The sequence below is a fragment of the Peromyscus leucopus genome, chromosome 15 (assembly GCF_004664715.2).
Source record: "Peromyscus leucopus breed LL Stock chromosome 15, UCI_PerLeu_2.1, whole genome shotgun sequence".
In the NCBI taxonomy this organism is placed as follows: domain Eukaryota; kingdom Metazoa; phylum Chordata; class Mammalia; order Rodentia; family Cricetidae; genus Peromyscus; species Peromyscus leucopus.
The window spans coordinates 18,238,194-18,258,619 of record NC_051076.1 but is presented as its reverse complement, the minus strand read 5'-3'; the positions used below and the strand labels follow the sequence as shown (position 1 = coordinate 18,258,619).

The window sequence follows — 20,426 nt, the reverse complement described above, 5'->3', positions numbered from 1 at the left end:
ACGCGAGCGGAGCTCTGGCGGGCCGCGCTGGGCGGAGCCAGAGCGGGGCTTTTCGCTCACAGCCCCAGCGCTCCCGCCGCACCCGGAGCTGGCCCTTTATAGCTGGTCCCTGGAGCCCCGCCCTAGCAACCGCCCCTAGCAACGCCTAGCCCTAGCGCTCTGCGGTCTTATCGGCCTCCCGCAGGCCTTTCCTGTCCCCTCCCCCCACACCGGCCTGGCGACGCCGGGCCACGTGACCGCCCTCCGGAAAGGCGGGGTGGGTGGACCCGCGCGGGGCGGGGCGGGGCGCTGGAAGCGGAGGCCTTGCGTCACCAGGCTGCGACCAGATGGTTGCGTCGCTTAGTGTTTGCCACCGCCCGGAGCTTCCGTCACCGGGCGAAATGGCGGAGGTTGCGGTGCGGGCGTGGGTTCGCGGCCCCGGAACCGGGTGCGAGGCGCTGCCGTGTGCCCCGGCGAGGTGCCCCGTGCGCGAAGTTATCTACCGACACTGCCAGGAGCGGGTGAGGATCGCGGTTCCCGGAAGGTGGGGGAAGGAGGCTCACCCGGCCAGGCTGGGGTTGCCGTGGGTGCCTCTGTTCTCTGGACGTTTCAGGCTTTTGAGGCTGAGACGTCTCCGTTGCACGTGCTCCCGATCGGTGTCGGGGCCTTCCTCTGGTGTTCTGTGGCGGTAGTTGTTTTTCCCCCACATCATACGAGAAAACAATCCAGTTGCGACTCATCCAACCTTGATTAGAAACTCTTCGGTTCTGTTTCTTTATCCCTAAATGATGCCGTTAAGACTTCTTACATTCGTATTATGGATAGGAATATGCTTTTTTAATCCACCCATCTGGAAACCCTGTTAGTTCCAACCTAGAGAACAGGCCATAGCCAGACCCAGACCAAAGGACCTTTAGAGAAGGACACGGATTCATCTGATCACTGGTCCCGGCCAGTCACCACCACAGGCTCTTGGTCCGCTTTAGACTCTGCCTGTTCCCTTTGTCCATATGAATTTATGAAACCCTGGTCAAGGGCTTCTAAAGTTGGGCACTTTAATCCCCAAATAAACAATCTTTTACTGACTATGAAATTCTAAAGCTCTTCGATTATCTAAAGAGCTTTCTGGTCTCCCTGAATCTAATTTTAATCTGGACATTTGGTCTAGAACGTTTTTTTTGTTTATGACCACACCTTTTTTTTTTTTTGTGGTATTGGAATCTGTTTTCTCTGCTTGTTATGTATAAGCTTAACACATGTTAAAGTACTAAATCTAGTTCCATGAAGAAGCAGTGTGTGCTTGTAAATAATGTGAATTTCTTTTGTTGTTGTTGTTTTTTCAAGACAGAGTTTCCCTGGCTGTCCCTAGAATTCACTCTGCAGACCAGGTTGGCCTGGAACTCACAGAGATCCACCTGTCTCTGCCTTCCGAGGGCTGGGATTAAAGATGTGCATCACCATCGCTGTCATGATGTGATTTTCTAATTTCTTTGTTTGTTCTTTAAAAAAAGGAGGGGAAAAAAACCCCACAAGGTCTTGTCTTGTATCCCAGCCCAGTGTGGTCTCAACATACCAGGGTTCTGGGATTCTTTGTGTATACCACCACATCTGGCCTTTTGTTTTCTTTTCTATACTGAAGTCCAGTAAAAAATGCAGACCTGCCCAGGCAGTGGTGGTGCAGGGAAGAACACCACTTCATTTTTCCCCCCTCAAAACAGGGTTTCTCTGTGTAGCCCTGGCTGTCCTGGATCTCACGATGTGGACCAGGCCGACCTTAAACTTAGTGATCCGTCTTCCTTTGCTTGGGATTAAAGGTGTGCGCCACCACTCCCCAGCTAGGACACTTAATTTCTAGCCCAGGTCTGCAGCTTCCAATTAGGGGCTTCTGAATAGTTGTACATCTAAAATTTGCAGTTCCAAGGGAAGAGGAGCCTGGGTATACTCAACGGTCCAGACCCGATGTTGGTCCTTACACACCTGCTTTGTTTTAAGCCTGTCAGAATACTGCTTTATTTAAATTTCCCCAAACTCCATCCTGTAATAATGCTTGCTTTCTGTTAGGGGCTGGGGAGATATCCCGTGATTTCTCCTGTTACTGTTCCTCCTCACTGCAGGAATCAGAACGTTTACCCACAGTTTGTCCTGACACTCGGGCTAACCAGACAAGGGGATGAGTAAATGCCTTGTGCTTGAAGCGCTTGCCCACACATCTGTGAGATTTATCTTCTTACTCTGTTTTCTGCTCGAGACTTAACTGACAAGAATCTTCAATAGAAAATGCAGGGAACTGGAGAGACGGCTCCGTGGTTAAGAGCACTTGCTGCTCTTCCAGAGGACTTGAATTTGGCCCCTAGCACCCCTGTCGGGTAGCTCACAACCATCTGTAACTCTGGCTCCAGGGGACTAGGTGCCTCTGGCCTCTGAGGACATCTGTGCTGATATGCCCACACCTACATACAGACAGAATACACCTACACATAATTAGAAGTAATAAAAAGGAAATCTTTTTGTAAAAAAAGAAAATAAAACACAGCTTTGATTTGTTTTGTTTTAAACAGCCAGGCAGTGGTGGTGCACACCTTTAATCCCAGCACTTGGGAGGCAGAGGCAGGTGGATCTCAGTGAGTTCGAGGCCAGCCTGGTCTACAAAGCAAGTTCCAGGACAGCCAGGACTGTTAAACAGATAAACCCTGCCTCAAAGAACAACAACAACAAAAGCAATTTTGTTTGGAAATAATAGTTTCTGCCTTCACATTAATGTCTTTCAAAGTTTTGCAGCCAGTCGGTGGTGGTAGAGCCTTTAATCCCACACTGGGAGGTAGAGGCAGGTGAGTTTGAGGACATCCAGGGCTACAGAGAGAAACCCTATCTCAAAAAACAAAACAAAAAATTTGGAAAGACTGTGTATATTACATATAAAGATGTTAGAGTGGATTTTAGTTTATAAGCACTAATATGAGGTGAATCTTTACACCTTGAGGTAGACAGTTTCACAGACAAGAATAGCATTTGATACCAATCCTTTTGTTGGGGATGGCCTCAGCTCCCTAGCTCTTCTTCCCTTGTCCTTTTTGTTTGCTCTGGTGTTTTCCTCATTGCGAAGGTGACAGACTGTTGCTGTCTTCACACTCACGCCTCTGCCTTTCAGCCTTCTCTGCTGTAGATGAACTGTCATTCTACAAGTGATTTGTGGTTACCTTCTTTGCACAGTTAGGTTCAGCTGTCAACTTGACATAGCTAAGAGTTGTCCACGGGATTCTCAGTTGGGGGGTGTCTCTACCCAACTGGCCTGTGGAATTGTCTGGGAATCATTTTCTTGATTGCTAATTGATTAGGAAAGCCAGAGTTACTGTGGGTGGTGCCACCGCAGGCAGGTGGGCCTGGGATGCACAGGAAAGCTAGCTGAACAACCGGAGAGAGCAGGCCAGTGAGCAGCATTTCTCCATGCTTTCTGCTTCAGTTCCTGCCAGACTGTGACCTGGGGGTGTAAGCTGACATCAGTCTTCTCCTCCCCAGCTGCTTTTGGTCACGGTGTTCAGCACAACAGAAGAGCAGTCAGTTTTGAGTTTTCATCCCGTATTTATTTTTTTATTTTGTGTGTTTATTGTGTGACACAGTTGACCATGGCTGTCCCACGCATCCATCCGTCACCATCTCCCCTGTCCCTCCCTCTGGCCTCCCTTCTAGTCCTCCACTGCCGCCTCCTCCCCCAGACCCTAACTTTGGAGTCACTGGGGTTTACCTTCTCATCTTTTTCCTGATAACTTTTCCTCTCATGTGATTGTATGCCGTCACAAGGCTTCAAGTGACATTAGCATATTGACAGCTCTGTGTGTGTGTGTGGGGGGGGGATTTGGTTTGGTTTGGTTTTTGAGACAAGGTCTCTCTCATATATAATGTTGCTGTCCTGGAACTCACAGAGATCTGTCTGCCTCTGCCTCTCATCTGGGATTAAAGGCATGGTCACCTTGCCAGGCCAGTAGTTTTATTTAGAGTAAAAACTAAAATCCTCATTGGTGCATGCCCTGATATCTGAGCCCTTGAAGACTGAGGAAGGAAGATTGCAAGTTTGAGTCCAGAATCTAGGCTACATAGTGAAGTAATACCTCCCCCAAAACTCCCCAGATGTACCCCTGCCTCTGCCTTCTCCCTTCTCCCTACCTACACATGTCAGGATGGCTGGCAGTTTGAGGCTTTGGATCAGTTTTGATATTGACTTTTTTGTAACCAGTCAGGAGAAGCGAGTGAGGCTTCTGAGCCCTGTGTATCCTGCTACCGTGGTTCAGGTGACCTGTGAGACAGGAGGGAGATGCTCGGGTCCCAGTGGAAACTGCACCCAAACAGAGCAGGACTGGTGTAGTCATTGTTTTCAGCTTAACAAATAGTAACCAAACCTTTATCTGTTTGTTAACGAGACTAATAAAAGAATAAGAAGTTAGGTCTCGTCTGGTGTCCTGTCTTGAAGGCATTAAAAAATATTACTCTTGTCTCTAGGGAGTTCCTGCGGACCGCTTCTTTGTGAAGTGCAATGGAGTCCTCGTTGGCGCCAGCGACACGGTGCAGCCCGGGGCTGTGTACAGTTTGGAGCCCAGGCTCTGTGGGGGGAAAGGAGGTAGGACATGACGTTGGTGGCTTGTTGTCTGTGGTTCTTAGTGTGTTGGAAATTAACACACTTGTTGGTCTCTGGTCTGCCAGCCTTGTTTTGCCTTGTGGAACCATTTTTACTCAGTTTTGGGTAATTTTGGGGGGTTATTCTTTTTGAGAAAAAAAATAAATAACTCGGACAAAGCCTTGCTTCTCCCGCCAGGCTGCTCTTTGAGAATGTTGGCTGCAGTACTTTAGGGAGGGTTAGCGATGAAAGGTGATCATTGTTCCTTCCTGTTTGCTGAAGGTCAGGCTTTAAAACAGTCAGGCCTGTTGCTATCAAGATTTTGTCTCCTGCTGTACTTGTAAGGATGACCAAAGTCACCTTAGGAAACAACTCTTGCCAGCCCAGGTGGACTAAGGTCCTGGCTATACTGGTGAGGCAAAGGCCAGGCAGTGGTGGTGCACACCTTTAATCCCAGCACTTGGGGGGCAGAGACAGGCAGATCTCTGAGTTCAAGGCCAGCCTGGTCTACAGAGTGAGTTCTAGGACAGCCAGAGCTGTTACACAGATAAGCCCTGTCTCGGAAAACCAAGAAAATAAAGAGGAGGGTAAAAGGCTGGAGAGATGGCTCAGTGGTTAAAAGCACTGTCTGCTTCTCTGGAGGACCTGGGTTCAATTCCCAGTACCCACATGGCAGCTCACAACTGTCTGTAACTCCAAGATCTGACACCTTCACACAGACATACATGCAGGCAAAACACCAGTGCACATAAATAAATTTTTTTGTTTGTTTCTTTCAAGACAGGGTTTCTCTGTGTAACAGAACCTTGGCTGTCCTGGAACTCACTTTATAGACCAGGTTGACCTTGAACTCATAGAGATATGAGTTCTCTGCTTTCCCAGCTGGAATTCCCAGCTGGACATGAGCTACCATGCCCAACAAAAGCAAAGAAACCATGCCCAACAAAAGCAAAGAAACCAGAAGAATGAAAACAGAACATGAACATCGGTGGTTGTTTCTTCTGATGTACAAGCATATTCTCAGTTTTTCTCTAGAGTCTGATGTCGTTTGTTTTCAGAGGACAGACATCTCAGACTAATTGTCCTGCCTGTTGAAATGTGTCCATAAGAAAGCAGCATGTTCTCAGATGCCAGCAGCTTAGAGTTGCCCCCCCCCCCAAACTTAAGAAATGCCTGGAGTGGTGGCACACACCTCTAACGCCAGCACTCAGGAGACAGAGTCAGGGAATCTTTGAATTCAAGGCAAGCCTGGTCTACAGAGGAGTTCCAGGACAGCCAGGGAGGACTACACAGAGAAGCTTTTTCTTGAAAAACCGAAGTGTGAGGGGACGAACACCACATTATTACAACTATTATTTGTCTTTTAAGACAAGGTCTTGATAAGTAAGTCAAGCTGACCTTGAATTTGTGCCAATCTCCCTGCTTCAATTTCCCAAATGCTGGGATTATAGGGTAGGTGGTATTATTGCCAGGCTCACTTAATAATTTTGAAGTTTTTTGTTTTGTTTTTTTTTTGTTAATTTGTAGCTAGTCTTATGTGGAACTCAGAATGTAGCTCAAATTCACTTCAGTTTTCCTACTTGTCCTTCCCACAGTACATGAGCCACCATTACCTGTGTAAACCAGGCTGTCCTGAAACTCACAGACATGCTCCTGCCTCTGCTTCCTCTCTATTTGGTTTTTAAATACAGTGTGATGTAACTGGGCAATGGTAGTACACGCCTTTAGTCTCTCTCAGCACTCAGGAGACAGAAGCAGGCAGATCTCTGAGTTCGAGGCCACTCTGGTCTACAGAGTGAGTTCTAGGACAGCCAGGGCTACACAGAGAAACCCTGTCTCAAAAAACAGACAAACAAACAAAAAACCTGCCATAGGTGGTGTAGATGTACTGGTGGCCAATCTGATGCGCTTCTTACAGCAAATTTGTACTCCAAGGGGAAAGGCACAGGATTTCTTACAATGAGCCACCTTCTAAATCAACACGTAATTCTAGTTCTGTATGTCTGGTGTTTGTGTTCCTGTGCATGTGTGTAGGAGTGCATATTTGTGAGTTAGCACATGTATGTGGAGGCTGTGGGTTGAGATGGGCTGTCTTCCTCAGATACTCTTCATTTTATTTGTAGAGATGGGATTTCTCACTGGCCCTGGAGCTTACCAGTTTGGCTAATGAACTCCAGGGATCCTCTAGTCGCATTGCTGAGGTTATAAGCACATGTCTTGTGTCCAACTTTTGCATGGATGCTGAGGATCCAGAACTCAGCATTCACTTAACTGACTGAGCTGCCTCCGAAGTCCCATTACATAGTTCTCCATCTAGGCATCTTGGAGTCTCTGGCATTGACTAAAGCTTTTCATTGATCCTACCTGTACAGTACAGCATTTCAGAATGTGAAAGGCAGCAAACACAAAGCTAATCCAATTGATCAATACCTTTGTTTCCTGGGTAGAAACCTTCATGTCCATCTCCTTTTCAAAAAGAAAAAGAGTGTGAGGTTTATTTTTAGTCTTGTGATATAGGTTATTCTCATTAATCTGGCTTGTGTCCATCCTTGGCATCCTTAACCACTTAATCTGTCTATATGTTGGTTTCAGGTTTTGGGTCTATGCTTCGAGCTCTTGGTGCTCAGATAGAGAAAACAACCAATCGAGAAGCCTGCCGGGACCTCAGTGGGAAGGAGATTACGAGATGTCAATCACGAGAAAGCGTAAGATATCCACCTTGTAGTTAAGTCTCTTACAGTGTGGTAACATTAGGCAGGACACACCTTTCAGGAGAAGTGTCACAGTATGACTGGGAGTCCATTCATTGTCTAGGGAGCAGTTTTTATGTAGTCAGAATGCTTGGTGAGTTCTGAGAAATCGCGTTACCATTAGTAAACCCAGACGTATAATCAGTCACCTGATGCAGTGAAGAGATTGTGGACTGATGGTGAGGTGTTGCTTATGAGACATGACATGGAGTTTCACAGTAAACTTGACTTGTCTGTGTCTGTCTGTTAGGTTTTTGTTTTTTGAGACAGGGTCTCTCCCTGTAGCCCTTGCTGTCCTTCAACTCACTCTGTAGACCAGAATGGCTTCAAACTCACAGGCTCTGCCTGCCTCTGCCTCCCAGTGCTGGGATTACAGGTGCGTACCACTGGGCCTTGGATAAGTAAACTTAACTCAGTAAGTAGGAGCATGGGTGAAACAGTCGCAGAGTAACAGCGCAGTTGGTGGTAGAGCACTTGCTTCAGGTCCTGGGTCTGATCCCTGTGATCCCCCGCCACCCCAGAAAACAGTGCAGTAGCCATCTAAATCAGCGGCAGTTATTAGCAAGCAGTATGTCATGTGCATGACTGTTCTGTGCTTTTTATTTATTGTGTATACACTGTTCTGCCTGCATGTATGTCTGCACACCAGAAGAGGGCACCAGATCTCATTACAGATGGTTGTGAGCCACCATGTGGGTGCTGGGAATTGAACTCAGAACCTCTGGAAGAGCAGCCAGTGCTCTTAACCTCTGAGCCATCTCTCCAACCCTGTTCGGTACTTTTATGCTACTCAGAGCTGGAGGGTTGTTTTGTTTGGTGTTGTTTTAATAACACATCAGCATAAGCAGGTGAGTAAATGTTACATGACTACAGTGTCATTAAGCAGTAAGAGTTTTTCAATTATGTTGTAGCAGGGGACCACCTTGTGTGTGTGGTCTGCCGCTGATCTAAACGCTGTTCCATCTCCCCCTCCCCAGGATGGCCGAGTGGGTGAAACAGCAAGCCGAGCGCGAGGCTGAGAAGGAGCAGAGGCGCCTGGAGAGGCTACAGCGGAAGCTGGCGGAGCCCAAACACTGCTTCAGCAGCCCCGACTACCAGAGGCAGTGCCACGAGATGGCTGAGCGCCTGGAAGACTCCGTCCTCAAAGGTGAGGAGAGCCGGAGTCCTGTGTGCCCTGCAGGCCCTGGAGCCGGGAGCCCTCAGACCACTCCACTGGGAGGAGCGGCTCTTGAGCGGTTTGGAAGAGGATGACGGAAGCCTTGGAACCTCTCTCTTCAACAGTCAGCACAGCCTTCTGTCACACGCTGACCCCACCCCACACCCAGCACATCACGTTGAACCCCGAGTTTCTTAGGCTCTTGGGCCCCAGGGAAGAGCGTCTTGTCTGTCTTTGGGCAGTGCAGGGCTGTAAGGAAAGCCTTCAGGAGTTGGCCTACACCTCAGCATATTCTTTTAAGCCTCCAGTGCAGTGTCCTGGACCTGTCATGAATGTAGTTGATTTAAAGGGCCCTTTTCATTAACAAGGCTGTGCTAGGACAGGAAAGACAAATGTATGTAAATAGCTGTTAGATATGAACCTTCAGCCTCAGCTACAAATTGCATATTGGTGTTTTGAAAATACGGTTCTAAAGCCAAGTGGTGGTGGCGCAAAACTTTAATCCTAGCACTTGGGATGCAGAGGCAGGCAGATCTCTGTAAGTTCCAGGACAGCCAGGACTGTTATACAGAGAAACCCTGTCAGGAAAAACCAAAAAACAAACAAACAAACAAAAAACCTGTTCTAAGCTGGATGTGGTGGTACATGCCTTTAATTGCAGTAGTCAGGAGACAGAGGCAGAGGGATCTCTGTGAGTCCTAGGCCAGCCTGGTCTGCATAGCAAATTCCAGGAATGGCAGAACTACATAATAGAGGGACCCTGTTCCCCCAAAAATGGATGAATGGATGGATGAATGGATGGATGGATGGGTGGATGGGTTTGTGGGTGGGTGGGTAGGTGGGTGGGTGGTGGGTAGGTGGGTGGACGGATAGATAGATCGATCAGAAAATACTGTTCTAGGGGCTGAGTGTGAGGCAGAGGCAGATGGATTTCAGTGAGTTCATAGTCTACACAGTATATTCCAGGCTAACCAGGCCACACAGAGAAACCCTGTCCCTTAAAAATAAACAAGATTGTGGCAGTGGTGGGGCACACCTTTAATCCCAGCACTCAGAGAGGCAGAGGTAGGCAGATCTCTGAATTCGAGGCCAGCCTGGTCTACAGAGTGAGTTCTAGGACAGCCAGGGCTACACAGAGAAACGTTGTCTCAAAAAAAAAAAAAAACAACAACAAAAAAAATTTTAAGAGATTATAGCACTTTTTACAACCCAGATTATATCCTTACAAAAAACTGATTAAATTTTCCACTCAGGTATGCAGGCCGCCTCCAGCAAGATGGTGTCAGCAGAAATCAGTGAAACTCGGAAACGGCCTATCAAGTCGAAGACAGAGCAGGGAGCTGGTGCAAAGAAAAGGAAATGCTTTTGGTCAGTCTCCCCAGCTTCCTCCTGATTGGTCCTTGAGGACCTGATTGATGTTTCCATCTTGTCTGTTTGCACAAGTGCCTTTTCTCCCTCCCCTCCTCTCCCCCCTCCCCCTCCTCTCTCCTCCCCCTCCTCTCCCCTCCCCTCCCCTCTTTGATTTTCTTTTCTTTCTTTTGTGTGTGTGTGTGTGTGTGTGTGTGTGTGTGTGTGTGTGTGTGTGTGTGTGAGTGATAGAGCATTGCTCTGTCTGCCAGGCTACCTTTCAACCTTGGATTCTCCTGCATCAGCCTGCTGCTTTGATCTCAGATCACCAACACGGGCCACCACACCCAGGGCTTGAACAAATACATTTTTAAGTAGCATTGATGAGAGCTCATTTCCAGAGTGCTTCAGTCTTCAGATTTTGTTGATTGGCACCCTGTACATGTCAGTAGTGTTGATAAGTTTGCATGTGTACCTGTCTGTGCCTGTGTGTGGAGGCCAGAGGTCGTCGGCATTGATGTCTTGCCATCTCTTTGACATGGTCCCTCACTGACCTTGGATCTATCCATTCGGTTAGGTTTGCTAACCAGGTTAGGTTTGCTAACCAGTGAGTGCCAGGATCCTAGTCCCGCCCCTGTGCTGGGATCTCAGATGCTCCTCTTCACCTGGCTTCTTACCTGGGTGGGGTTCTGAACCCAGGTCCTCATGCGTGTGTGTGTGTGTGTGTGTGTGTGTGTGTGTGTGTGTGTGTGTGTGTGTCAGGCACGTCACCACCTGAGCTGTCTCCCCATCTCCCTTCATAGTGGAACATCACATAAAATGGGCTTTTTCATTTTTTCCAAGTTTTTATTGTTTTATGTGTATGGATGTTCTGCCTGAAGTACAGTCAAGAGGAAAATTTTCTTATGGGCAGGAGTCCTTATGTGCCCTCAGACGTCCTGTAGTCAAGGTACTCGGACAGCCAGTTACCACCAATTCGATGTTTGTTGGTGTTCTTTTAGCCTTTTCTAGAGTGTCAGGTCTCCTCTGCCTTCTTTTGTTTAATGTGTGTTTCTATTTATTCATTCATTCATTCATTTTTTTAAAAATATTTGTTTGTTTGTTTGTTTGTTTGTTTAGAGCTGAGGACCAAACCCAGGGCCTTGCGCTCAAGCGCTCTACCACTGAGCTAAATCCCCAGCCCTTAATGTATGTTTCTTAAGGTTTGTCCGTGTTTCTTGACTCGGGTCTTGCTGTGTAGCCAAGAACAAAGAATTCCTGATCCTCTTGCCTTCCCCTTCTGGGTGCTGGGATTACAAGCATGCACTACCCTGCCAAGCCCTTCCTGCTTTTTATTGTAAAGTTGCCTGAGATTCCCGTTTCTGTACCCACTCTCCACTTGTTAGATGCCTTGGAGAGTTTGTAGTTAGGGCTGTTGTCTAGTTAGCGTTATTGCTGCTTCAGTGAACACCATGACCAAAGCAGCTTGGGGAGGAAAGGAGTTTCTAGGCTTATGCTTCCACATAACTGTTTATTGAAGGAAGTCAGGATGGGAACTCAAGCTGGGCAAGAACCTGGAGGCAGGAGCTGATGCAGAGGCCATGGAGGGGTGCTGCTTGCTGGCTTGCTCTTTATGGCTTGCTGAGCCTGACTTCTTATAGAACCAGGACCACCAGCCCAGGGATGGCACCACTCAGAGTAGGCTGGACGATCCCCATCAATCACTAATTAAGAAAATGCCCTACAGGCGTGCCTACAGCCCCATCTTATGGAGGTTCTTTTTTAATTAAGGTCTCCTCCTTTCAGATGACTTTAGTTGTGTCAAGTTGATGTAAAACTGTCCAGCCCAGCAATTATGAATAAAGCATAGGGTGTTCTCCCTCTTTCTTGATGATACCAGAAACAGAACCTAGGGTCTCACACATACTAAACAAGCATTCTACCACTGAGCTTCACCTTCAGACCTAAAGATTTTCTTTATGGCTTTTTACTGTGTCCAATTGTCCACAGTTGAAATTAATATAGAAAGGGGAACTTTCAAGTGTAATTTTAAAAGAATCACAATTTTAAACATGACCTAAGAGAACAAACAAGGAAGAGCGTGTGTCCTGAGGACGAGCACTCCTGCTGGGTTTTACAGGGTTGACTGAAGTCCCTTCCTTACGCCTCTGGAGTGCTCTTTTCTGAAATCTACCGACTCGCCATCTTGGCAGCCCATGCTCTTCCTCTGCCGGACAGACAGTCCAGCACAGGGAGGGGCAGGTTGGAAAGAGAGTCACACCGTTCTTTCTGCTGCTCCCACAGGTTGGGCATGGAGGGACTGGAGGCCGCTGAGGGGTCCAGCGCTGGAAGCTCGGACGATGACAGTGAGGAAGCCCCTGGTACTTCGGAGCGGAGCTGCTGTGCTCCAGGAAGTGGTAGTGAGGCTGTGGAGGTGGCAGCCGACTGTCCTTGCAGTCCTCAGAGCTCAGGGTTGAGTGCAGACTCCGAGTCGCCAGAAGAGCTTCCGAAAACCGAGACCGACCCTGGGCAGGACATTTTGGAGAACACACAGACTGAGCTGGGAGAGACATCTTCCAGGGAGCACAGCAAATGGCAGATGGTCACAGAGACAGAGGAGACCCCAGCAAAGAAGGGGACAGAGAGTCCCAAACCCACACAAGAGGACCAAGAGACAGGAGTGACTGGTGGGGACAGAGCTGCCATGACAGAGCCTGGAGAAGATAGGAAAAGCGTCCCTGCTGCTGACCTGGAGGGAAGCCACTCAGGAGACACAGTATGTTGGGGTTTGGTTTTGTTTTATTTTGTTTTCCCTCTTTAAAAAAAAGAGGGGGGGGGCGGTTGGGGATTTAGCTCAGTGGTAGAGCACTTGCCTAGCAAGTGCAAGGCCCTGGGTTTGGTCCTCAGCTCTGGGGGAAAAATATAATTTTTAAAAAATTAATATATATATATAAAGAATATATAGCTCTTGGTGACCTGGCCCCAAACTGAAGATGATCTTCCTGCCTGTGCCTCTCCAATGCTGGGATTACAAGCATGTGCCACCAACCCAGCCCTTTCCATTTCTTTTTCAATTTTTATTGTTTTATGTGTGTGGATGGTCTGTCTGCATGAATATCTGCATTAAAAGTGCAGGTTTGGTACCCATGGAGGCCAAAAGAGGGCATTGGGTCCACTGAAACTGGAGTCACAGATGATTGTGAGCTACTTTATAGGCACTGGGAATCAAAGCCAGGTCCTCTGGAAGAGCAACCAGGTCCCCTAACCACTGAGCCATCCGTCTCTCCAGCCCCTTTTAGTTTAGTTTGGTTTTTGTTTTGTTTTGTTTTCTGAGATAGGGTATTACTTCTGTGATTGGCTTGGACTCACTCTGTAGTTCAGGCTGCCTTGAACTCAGCAGTCCGTCTCAGCCTTGGAAATCTGTGGTCACAAAGCAATCCACTGTGAGTTTTCAAAATGTGCAAATAGTGAAAACATTTCATCTGAAGAGTGAAAACACTTCCTCTGAACAGTGCAGATGACATGGAGCTCTTTCTTTCCCCTGTTAGTGCTGGAATTAACCTTTTACCACTAGGTGGTGCCCTCGATGCCATGGTTCATCAGTTCTAAGACAGGCTTCACTTGAGCGCCTTTCTTTGTTGTGTAAGACCAGGGTTCACAATATAACCCTGGCAGGCCTGGAGCCACCTGTGTGGACCACGCTGGCCTCACACTCACAGAGACCCATCTCTTCCGAGCGCTGAGAGCAAAGGTGTGCATCATCGGGCCTGGCCGAGATTTCCTTTCTTTATCTTTAGTGCTTTGTTTGTTTGATGTTTGAGGAGAAGGATTTTATTGTAGATATGAGGAGTACAGTCAGAGGCATCTGGAAGAGTCCAGACTGAACAGGGTCTCGAGGGGGCGGTGTGTGTGTGTGTGTGTGTGTGTGTGTGTGTGTGTGTGTGTGTGTAGGAGGAGGAGGAAGAGAGAGAGGAACAGGAACAGGATAGGAGAAGGGCCAGTGGACCAACAGAACCAAGAAAGTGTGTGGCCAAAACAGCAGTTTATATCGGAAAGAAGCTGGGGAAGGAAGCGAAGGCCCTCGAGACAGGGTTTCTCTGTGTAGACCAGGCTGTTCTCAAACTCACAGAGATCTGCCTGCCTCTGCCTCCCAAGTGCTGACACTAAAGGTGTGCACCACCACACCTGGCTTAGATTTATTGTGTGTGATTGTGTCTGTCTGTCTGTCTGCCTTTGTGTGTATATTTATGAGTGTCTGTGGTGCTCACAGAGGCCAGAATCGATCCCTTGGAGTTAGAGGAGTTTGTGAGTAACCTGACATGGGTGCTGATATCCAAACTCCAATCCTCATTTTGTTTCTATGTCAGACAAAATTGAAAAATTGTCAGCTGGATATGAAGGTCTTTCCTGTAGAAGAGAAAAACCCATCCTTTGAAGTTTATCATTAAATCTAAATCTCACATTCTGTTATCTGTCCTTTTGGTTGGGACCCTGATTGTCTTAAGAACTGAACCATTTCTTCAGCCCTTACATAGCAAGGTCCTAGAGCCCTTGTAAAGGTCGAAGGAGAGAACTGACTCCAGAGGTGTCCTTTGACCTCTGTGCACTCTGACCCCTATGTGCATGTCATGGCACACATGCCCCCACACATACCCACACGGTAATAAAGTTACATTTTAGGGAGCTGAAGAGATGGCTCAGTTAAGAGCACCGGCTGCTCTTCCAGAGGTATCCAGGTCAATTTCCAGCACCCACATAGCAGCTCACAACTGTCCGAAACTCCAAGATCTGACACCCTCACACAGACATGCACGCAGGCAGAACACCAATGCACATAAAAGAAATCATTTTTAAATATTAAAAAAAGTGTTCCGAGCTGAGAGAGGTGGCGCACGCCTTTAATCCCAACACTTGGGAGGCAGAGGCAGGTGAATTTCTGAGTTTGAAGCCAGTCTGGGTCTGCAGAACTAATTCCAGAATAGCCAGGATTATATAGAGAAAACAGGAAAACGAAAAAATAAGAAGAAAAGAAGAACATGTTGCAAGCTGGAGTTGGTGGTGCACAACTGTACTACCCCAGCATTTGGGAGGCAGAGGCAGGAATACTACTGAATGTTTGGGACCAGGGCTACATAGCAAGATGCTGTCAAAAACAGATGCCAATGCCATGTATGGTGGTACATGCTGGTAATCCTAGCCCTTGATGGGCAGACATGGGAGACTCGGGAGTTCAAAGTCAGCTTCAGCCACATAAGCAAGTTCAGTGTTAGCTTTGACTTCTGTATGAGACCCCATCTTGGGGGGCGGTAAGGGGAGGATCTGTGAGGGGATTCTATCCATGTCGCTGTCTTGAATGTTTGCTTCTAGATACATAGATCAGAATTTGCTTCCTGTGTGTATCAGAACTTCCTGTGGAATGGCGTCTGGATGACAGGCCAATAGCAGGGTGATGTGCAGTCAGGAGCACTTCACTGGAAATGCATGCAGTTGGTAATTACAGTCCTCGTGCAGAGGAAGGGGCTGGCTTTAATTCTTTGCTTTTTCCCATCAGGCTCTCGGTCGGGAAGCTGTGGACCTGCTGGCATTCAGCTCTGCTTCGGAGTTGGAGTCGCTGGGCTTGGAGAGGCTCAAGTGTGAACTGATGGCCCTGGGACTGAAGTGTGGCGGCACCCTGCAGGAGCGCGCAGCCAGACTCTTCTCTGTCAGGGGCCTGGCAAAGGAGCACATTGACCCAGCTCTCTTTGCCAAGCCTTCCAAAGGGGGAAGAAATGAATTCCCTCAGGCTCTCATGCTTTTGACAATTACTCTGGCTTGATGTGGACTTGTGGCCAGTGCTCCTCCTGTTGATACTAAAAGCCAGTTTTTTAATAACTCGGTTCTAACTGGTTTCTTTTCATTGGTACCTGGGCTTCATTCAGGTTTTCACCGGAGGAAGAAAACTTTGTAGGGTATTTTCCTTTCTTTTGATGTTTTTGAGAGATTTTAGCCGGACAGAGATTTTAGCATGCCAGCATTCGGGAGGCAGAGTCAGGTGGATCTCTGTGAGTTTAAGGCCAGCCTGGTCTACAGAGTGAGATCCAGGACAGCTAGAGGTACACAGAGGGGAAAAAAAAAATTAAAAGTTTGGAGAGACTCACCCTGTAGTCTGGACTGACAAGAACTTTGTAGTTCAGCTTGGTCTCAAACTTGCAGGGATCCTCCTGCCTCAGATATAAGCCACTGCACCTGTTTTGTCAGAGGTTTATAAATCTCTTTGGCTTTATATTGTGTCATTTTGGTGGTGGTTTCAGGAAATTTATTTGTAGACTCAGTTACTCATAACTTCTGGTAAGAACTTCTTTCTCTTCCCAATACTGAGTGTGTGTGTGTGTGTGTGTGCTACCAGGGGTGGGACCTAGCTCTCCCAGGCCTCTCACACTGGGGGTTTTTATCCCAGTAGGGGCCGATTTTGTTTGGTTTTCAAAGAGTCGGTTTTTCGGCCTTGTGAGTTTTTCTCGGTTGTCCACCTCACTGGCAATTGTCGGTTTCCTCCTGTGCGCCTGGGGCTCTTCATGCTTCAGCGCCTTGAGGGCCAGGTCACTGACTGTAGAGTCTCAGTTTCTCTCTTTCCCTTTCCCTTTCCCCTCCCTCCTCCCTCCCTCTCTCTCCCTCCCTCCCTCTCTCTCAGTGTATTGCCCAGTTAGCAAATATTTGTGTTTTCTCCAAATGCCTTATTGACAGTGACTGTTCAGGTCAGAAAACACCTTGCTGTGCTGTGCTCGTTGAAAAGAACAAACACAAGCCTGCGGCGGCGGTGGCGCACGCCTTTAATCCCAGCACTCAGGGGCAGAGCCAGGTGGATCTCTGTGAGTTCGAGGCCAGCCTGGGCTACAGAGTGAGATCCAGGACAGTCCGGGCTGCACTTACACTCAGCTGGCAGGGGAGTGTGTTCTGGAATACCCGTTATATGGCTGGTTTGTTTTCACAAGGAACTAAGAATATTAAAATCTCAATTATGGTTGAAATCGCCTTTTTTGAGATAAAAATAACTGTTAGCATTTGTTGAGTTGATTATAAATTAATTCAGTGATCTTACATATAAGTTTCTGCATTGCCTTAAAATGTCTTGCTCTAGTTGGTTTTGGATTTTTTTTTTTTATTTCACCTTTGACAATTTTCCATGTGTATACAGTGTATTTTGATCATGTCCACCGCATCCTACTTCTGTAATTCTGTTTTTATTGTATATTTTAAAACCGTTACTGGGTTTCACTCTTGTGTATATTGAACAGTGTGTCACGCAGTTCCCTTCATCTCTGGTAACAGTTTCCTGTTCCACATGTATTTATCTCAAGTCCAGCCCTCCAGCCTTTGTGCAGTTATTTTCCCCCTGCCCTTTCTGTCTACACTGGGTTCCTACCCTCACCATGTATCGTCTCTCATTGTCTGTCCTGTCTTGTCATCGGCTGGTCCCTGTCTCTGATGACAGGTCGGTGGTGAGTCACACAGTTGTTCTATCATAGCGTGTTCTTTGGGGCTGTCCTCAGATGGGCCCAGATGTTGTCTACTCATTTTTACCTTGGAGTTGGAACTTTGTAAATTTATGCCATTAATTAAATTTGGAAAAAAATTAAGCAATTGTTTCTTCACATTCCCCCTCCCCCTTCTGACATTTTCTCTGCTTTCCTTCTGGGAATGATACGGATATGCTAGCCCACCATGTGACTGCCTCCCCTAAGCTACCAAGGGTTATCATCCTCCACTCCCACCCACACATTTTTACCCCCTGGTTGTCCAGTTTCTGTGATGTAACCGAGTTGCCTGGTAGAGGGGCCTGCGAGCCTCAGGATCCCGCCTGATACATGTAGTTTCTAGAATGTGGCTCTCGAGGAGCCGCCTAGACTCTCAGTGGTGCCCCACAGCAGGAACCTGAGAGACGTGCTTCTGTTGTTTAGGAGGGTCATTTTTCTAGTGTGGTAGCTGGACCCTGCTTCCGTACCATGGGGCTGTTCAAACCTTAAAAGGACATTTGAAAGGTCCAGGGACAGTAGCGTGCACTTTGTAATGCCAGGTGCTGAAGAGCCAAGGTAGGATTGCTTGATCCCACAAGTTGGAGGCCAGCCTTGGCAACATAGCCAACACCCCCCAAAGAAATCGTGGGTGCAGTGATGGGTTTATCTAAGTTCTGTTACCAGTAAAGACTCAGAAGTCAAATAGGGGTGAAAACCCGAGAGTTCAAAGAAGCGGTGGAGGAGCAACCAGCTGGTCTCTCCTCACTTCCCAGACAGAAGAGACTGAAAGCTCTAAGTCCCGCCCTACTCCTTCCTGTGCGTCTTCTCTATCTCTCTTCCTGGCTTCTCTATGGCTGATTCTGGTCAGCTAGTCACTGGCTCCACCCCTGATTCCAGGTTAATTTTGTTGACACAGCCTTGGGGTGTCACAGAGCGGTCAACTATCCCACAGCAGTTCAGACCTTTAGAGTTTGTGGAATCTGCTTTGTGGGATTAAAAGTGCCTTGAGCTCCCGCAGGTCAGTTGGGCAGCATTACCTGAAGAATTTCCGTGGCCACAGGTTGCTGGACCAGTGACCTTTCCTAATGGCTTGTTCCTTCAGGTTGCCAGAGTTTCGTTAGAATGGGAGTGTGAGCAGCCTGTGGTCAGCTCCTCCCAGGCAAGTGGGATGTAAGTGGTGATGTAAGGAGGTCATCATCCTGATGGTCCCTGCAGTGTGGAAGAGGGCTTGGTTTGCTGGCCGGTCCCTTCTACTGCGCAGCTCTCTTAAAATCCCGCCCCTTGTCCCTGTACCTGCGGGGTGTAAATAGGCTTCTGCTGTGGGTCCATTCACCTTCAATTTCAAGAACTAATGCTAAGTTCCTTTTAGATGTAGAAGCCAAAGCAGCTTGAGGGGACAGGGGCTCTCGGGGTGTTGTCTGTCTCCACGGGGGGGGGCCCTCAGGGTGTGGTCTGTCCACACAGGGGGCCCTCAGGGTGTGGTCTGTCCCCACAGGGGGCCCTCAGGGTGTCATCCCCACAGGGGTCTCTCAGGGTGTGGTCTGTCCCCACAGGGGGCTCTCAGGGTGTGGTCTGTCCCCACAGGGGGCCCTCAGGGTGTGGTCTGTCCACACAGGGGGCCCTCAGGGTGTTTGTTGTCTGTCTCCACCGGGGTCTCTGGAGGTTAAATGGTGTGTGTCTTGAAGCAGTCAGGTGCCACCTGCAAGGCGGAAGAATCTCTCCCAGAGACGTAACAAACACTGTTGAAATGGCAGAAACACGTCCAAGAGCTGTGGCCTGTGAGATACAGTCTTGGCCTTGCCAGAGAAGGCCTGGGTGACCTCACTTAGAAAACTGTCTGTGACGGCAGTTTCCCTTTGGGAACGGAGCGTCAATGGATAGCAGAAATTTGACATGATTTACGGGGACACTTAAATCTGACACATCTCGCTGGGTTTGGGCATGGTGGTACGCGCTGTAGTCCTAGCATTTGGAGGCCAAGGCAGGAAGATGGAAAACTTGAAATCAGCCTGGGCTATAAAAGGAAACCCTGTCTCACACCCAATAAGCCTCAAATAATAAGAAGTAAAAGCTGGGACTATAACTCAGTGATAGTGTCTAGGGATGTAATGTATGAGGCCTTGAGTTTCATTTCCCTAGAAAGGGGAGCAAGGGATGAAGCCCGAAACGAAGCAATCTGAAGTAATTAGAGGTGTAGACAGGTGCTCCTCTGGAGTGTGGTCCTGGCTGTTGCACAGCGTCTGCTAGAAACTTCTACGCTTGCCAAGGGCCTCACTTGGCCACTCTGTTGGCTCGGCATAGGAATGTGGTGAGTCTGAGGAGGAAGGTCATATCCTTGCCCTTGAAGTTCAGTACATCTTTCAGGACGGCTCCCATACTGTTTCCAGCTGTGGATCAAGGTCGGCAAAGGCTTTATGGTGGAGTTCGCTCTGTGGACCCATGCTCCCTAAACTGTCAGCAAAAAACGCTTGATAATGTGCACCCAGATAATGTCATTCCTCAGAATACTCCCTGCCATTGGTCCCGCCTCCCTCTGAACGCAGCCCACACACTTGCTGTGGCCTCAAGCCTGATGGGAGATCTGACCTCATCTTCTCTACGCCTCTGCCACAGTAACTTCCGGGCTGTTCTTTGAACAAACCAGACGCTCCAGTCAGCTCAGCTCTGACTGGTTCCCACCCGAGACAGACATTGTTCCCCAGATGTTCACAGAGATGTCACTGTTACCTCTTCGATTTGTGTTATGCCCAGATCGAGGGAACCCCCAAAAGACCACCACGGAGACTAAATCCCATAGGTAAAAGCTAAGAGCCCTGCCGGGCGTTGGTGGTGCACGCCTTTAATCCCAGCACTCGGGAGGCAGAGCGGCGATTCTGTGAGTTGAGGCAGCCTGGCTACCAAGTGAGTCCAGGAAAGGCCAAAGCTACACAGAGAAACCTGTCTCGAAAACCAAAAAAAAAAAAAAAAAAAAAAAGCTAAGAGCCTTTATTTTCAAGCTCTGAGCTTGGTCCCTCTGTCCATCCGACACACTGGTGAGAGCAGAGAGCCCTGAGCTCAGATGGGGCAGAGTTTTTATCATAGCAGAGGTTGGAGTGAGAGGATTTCCAGTGTTCAGG

General features: G+C 48.2%; 1 protein-coding gene across 1 annotated transcript; it reads left to right on the top strand.

Moving 5' to 3' along the window:
* Window positions 1-333: 333 nt before the first annotated feature.
* Sde2 (SDE2 telomere maintenance homolog) lies at window positions 334-17,433 on the top strand. The gene is given in 8 exon segments (XM_028865439.2): window positions 334-500; window positions 4,474-4,591; window positions 7,181-7,257; window positions 7,259-7,293; window positions 8,316-8,485; window positions 9,748-9,862; window positions 12,125-12,596; window positions 15,372-17,433. Coding segments are annotated over 8 exon segments (1,371 nt in total). The 5' UTR covers window positions 334-380; the 3' UTR covers window positions 15,636-17,433.
* The last annotated feature ends 2,993 nt before the right edge of the window (window positions 17,434-20,426 follow it).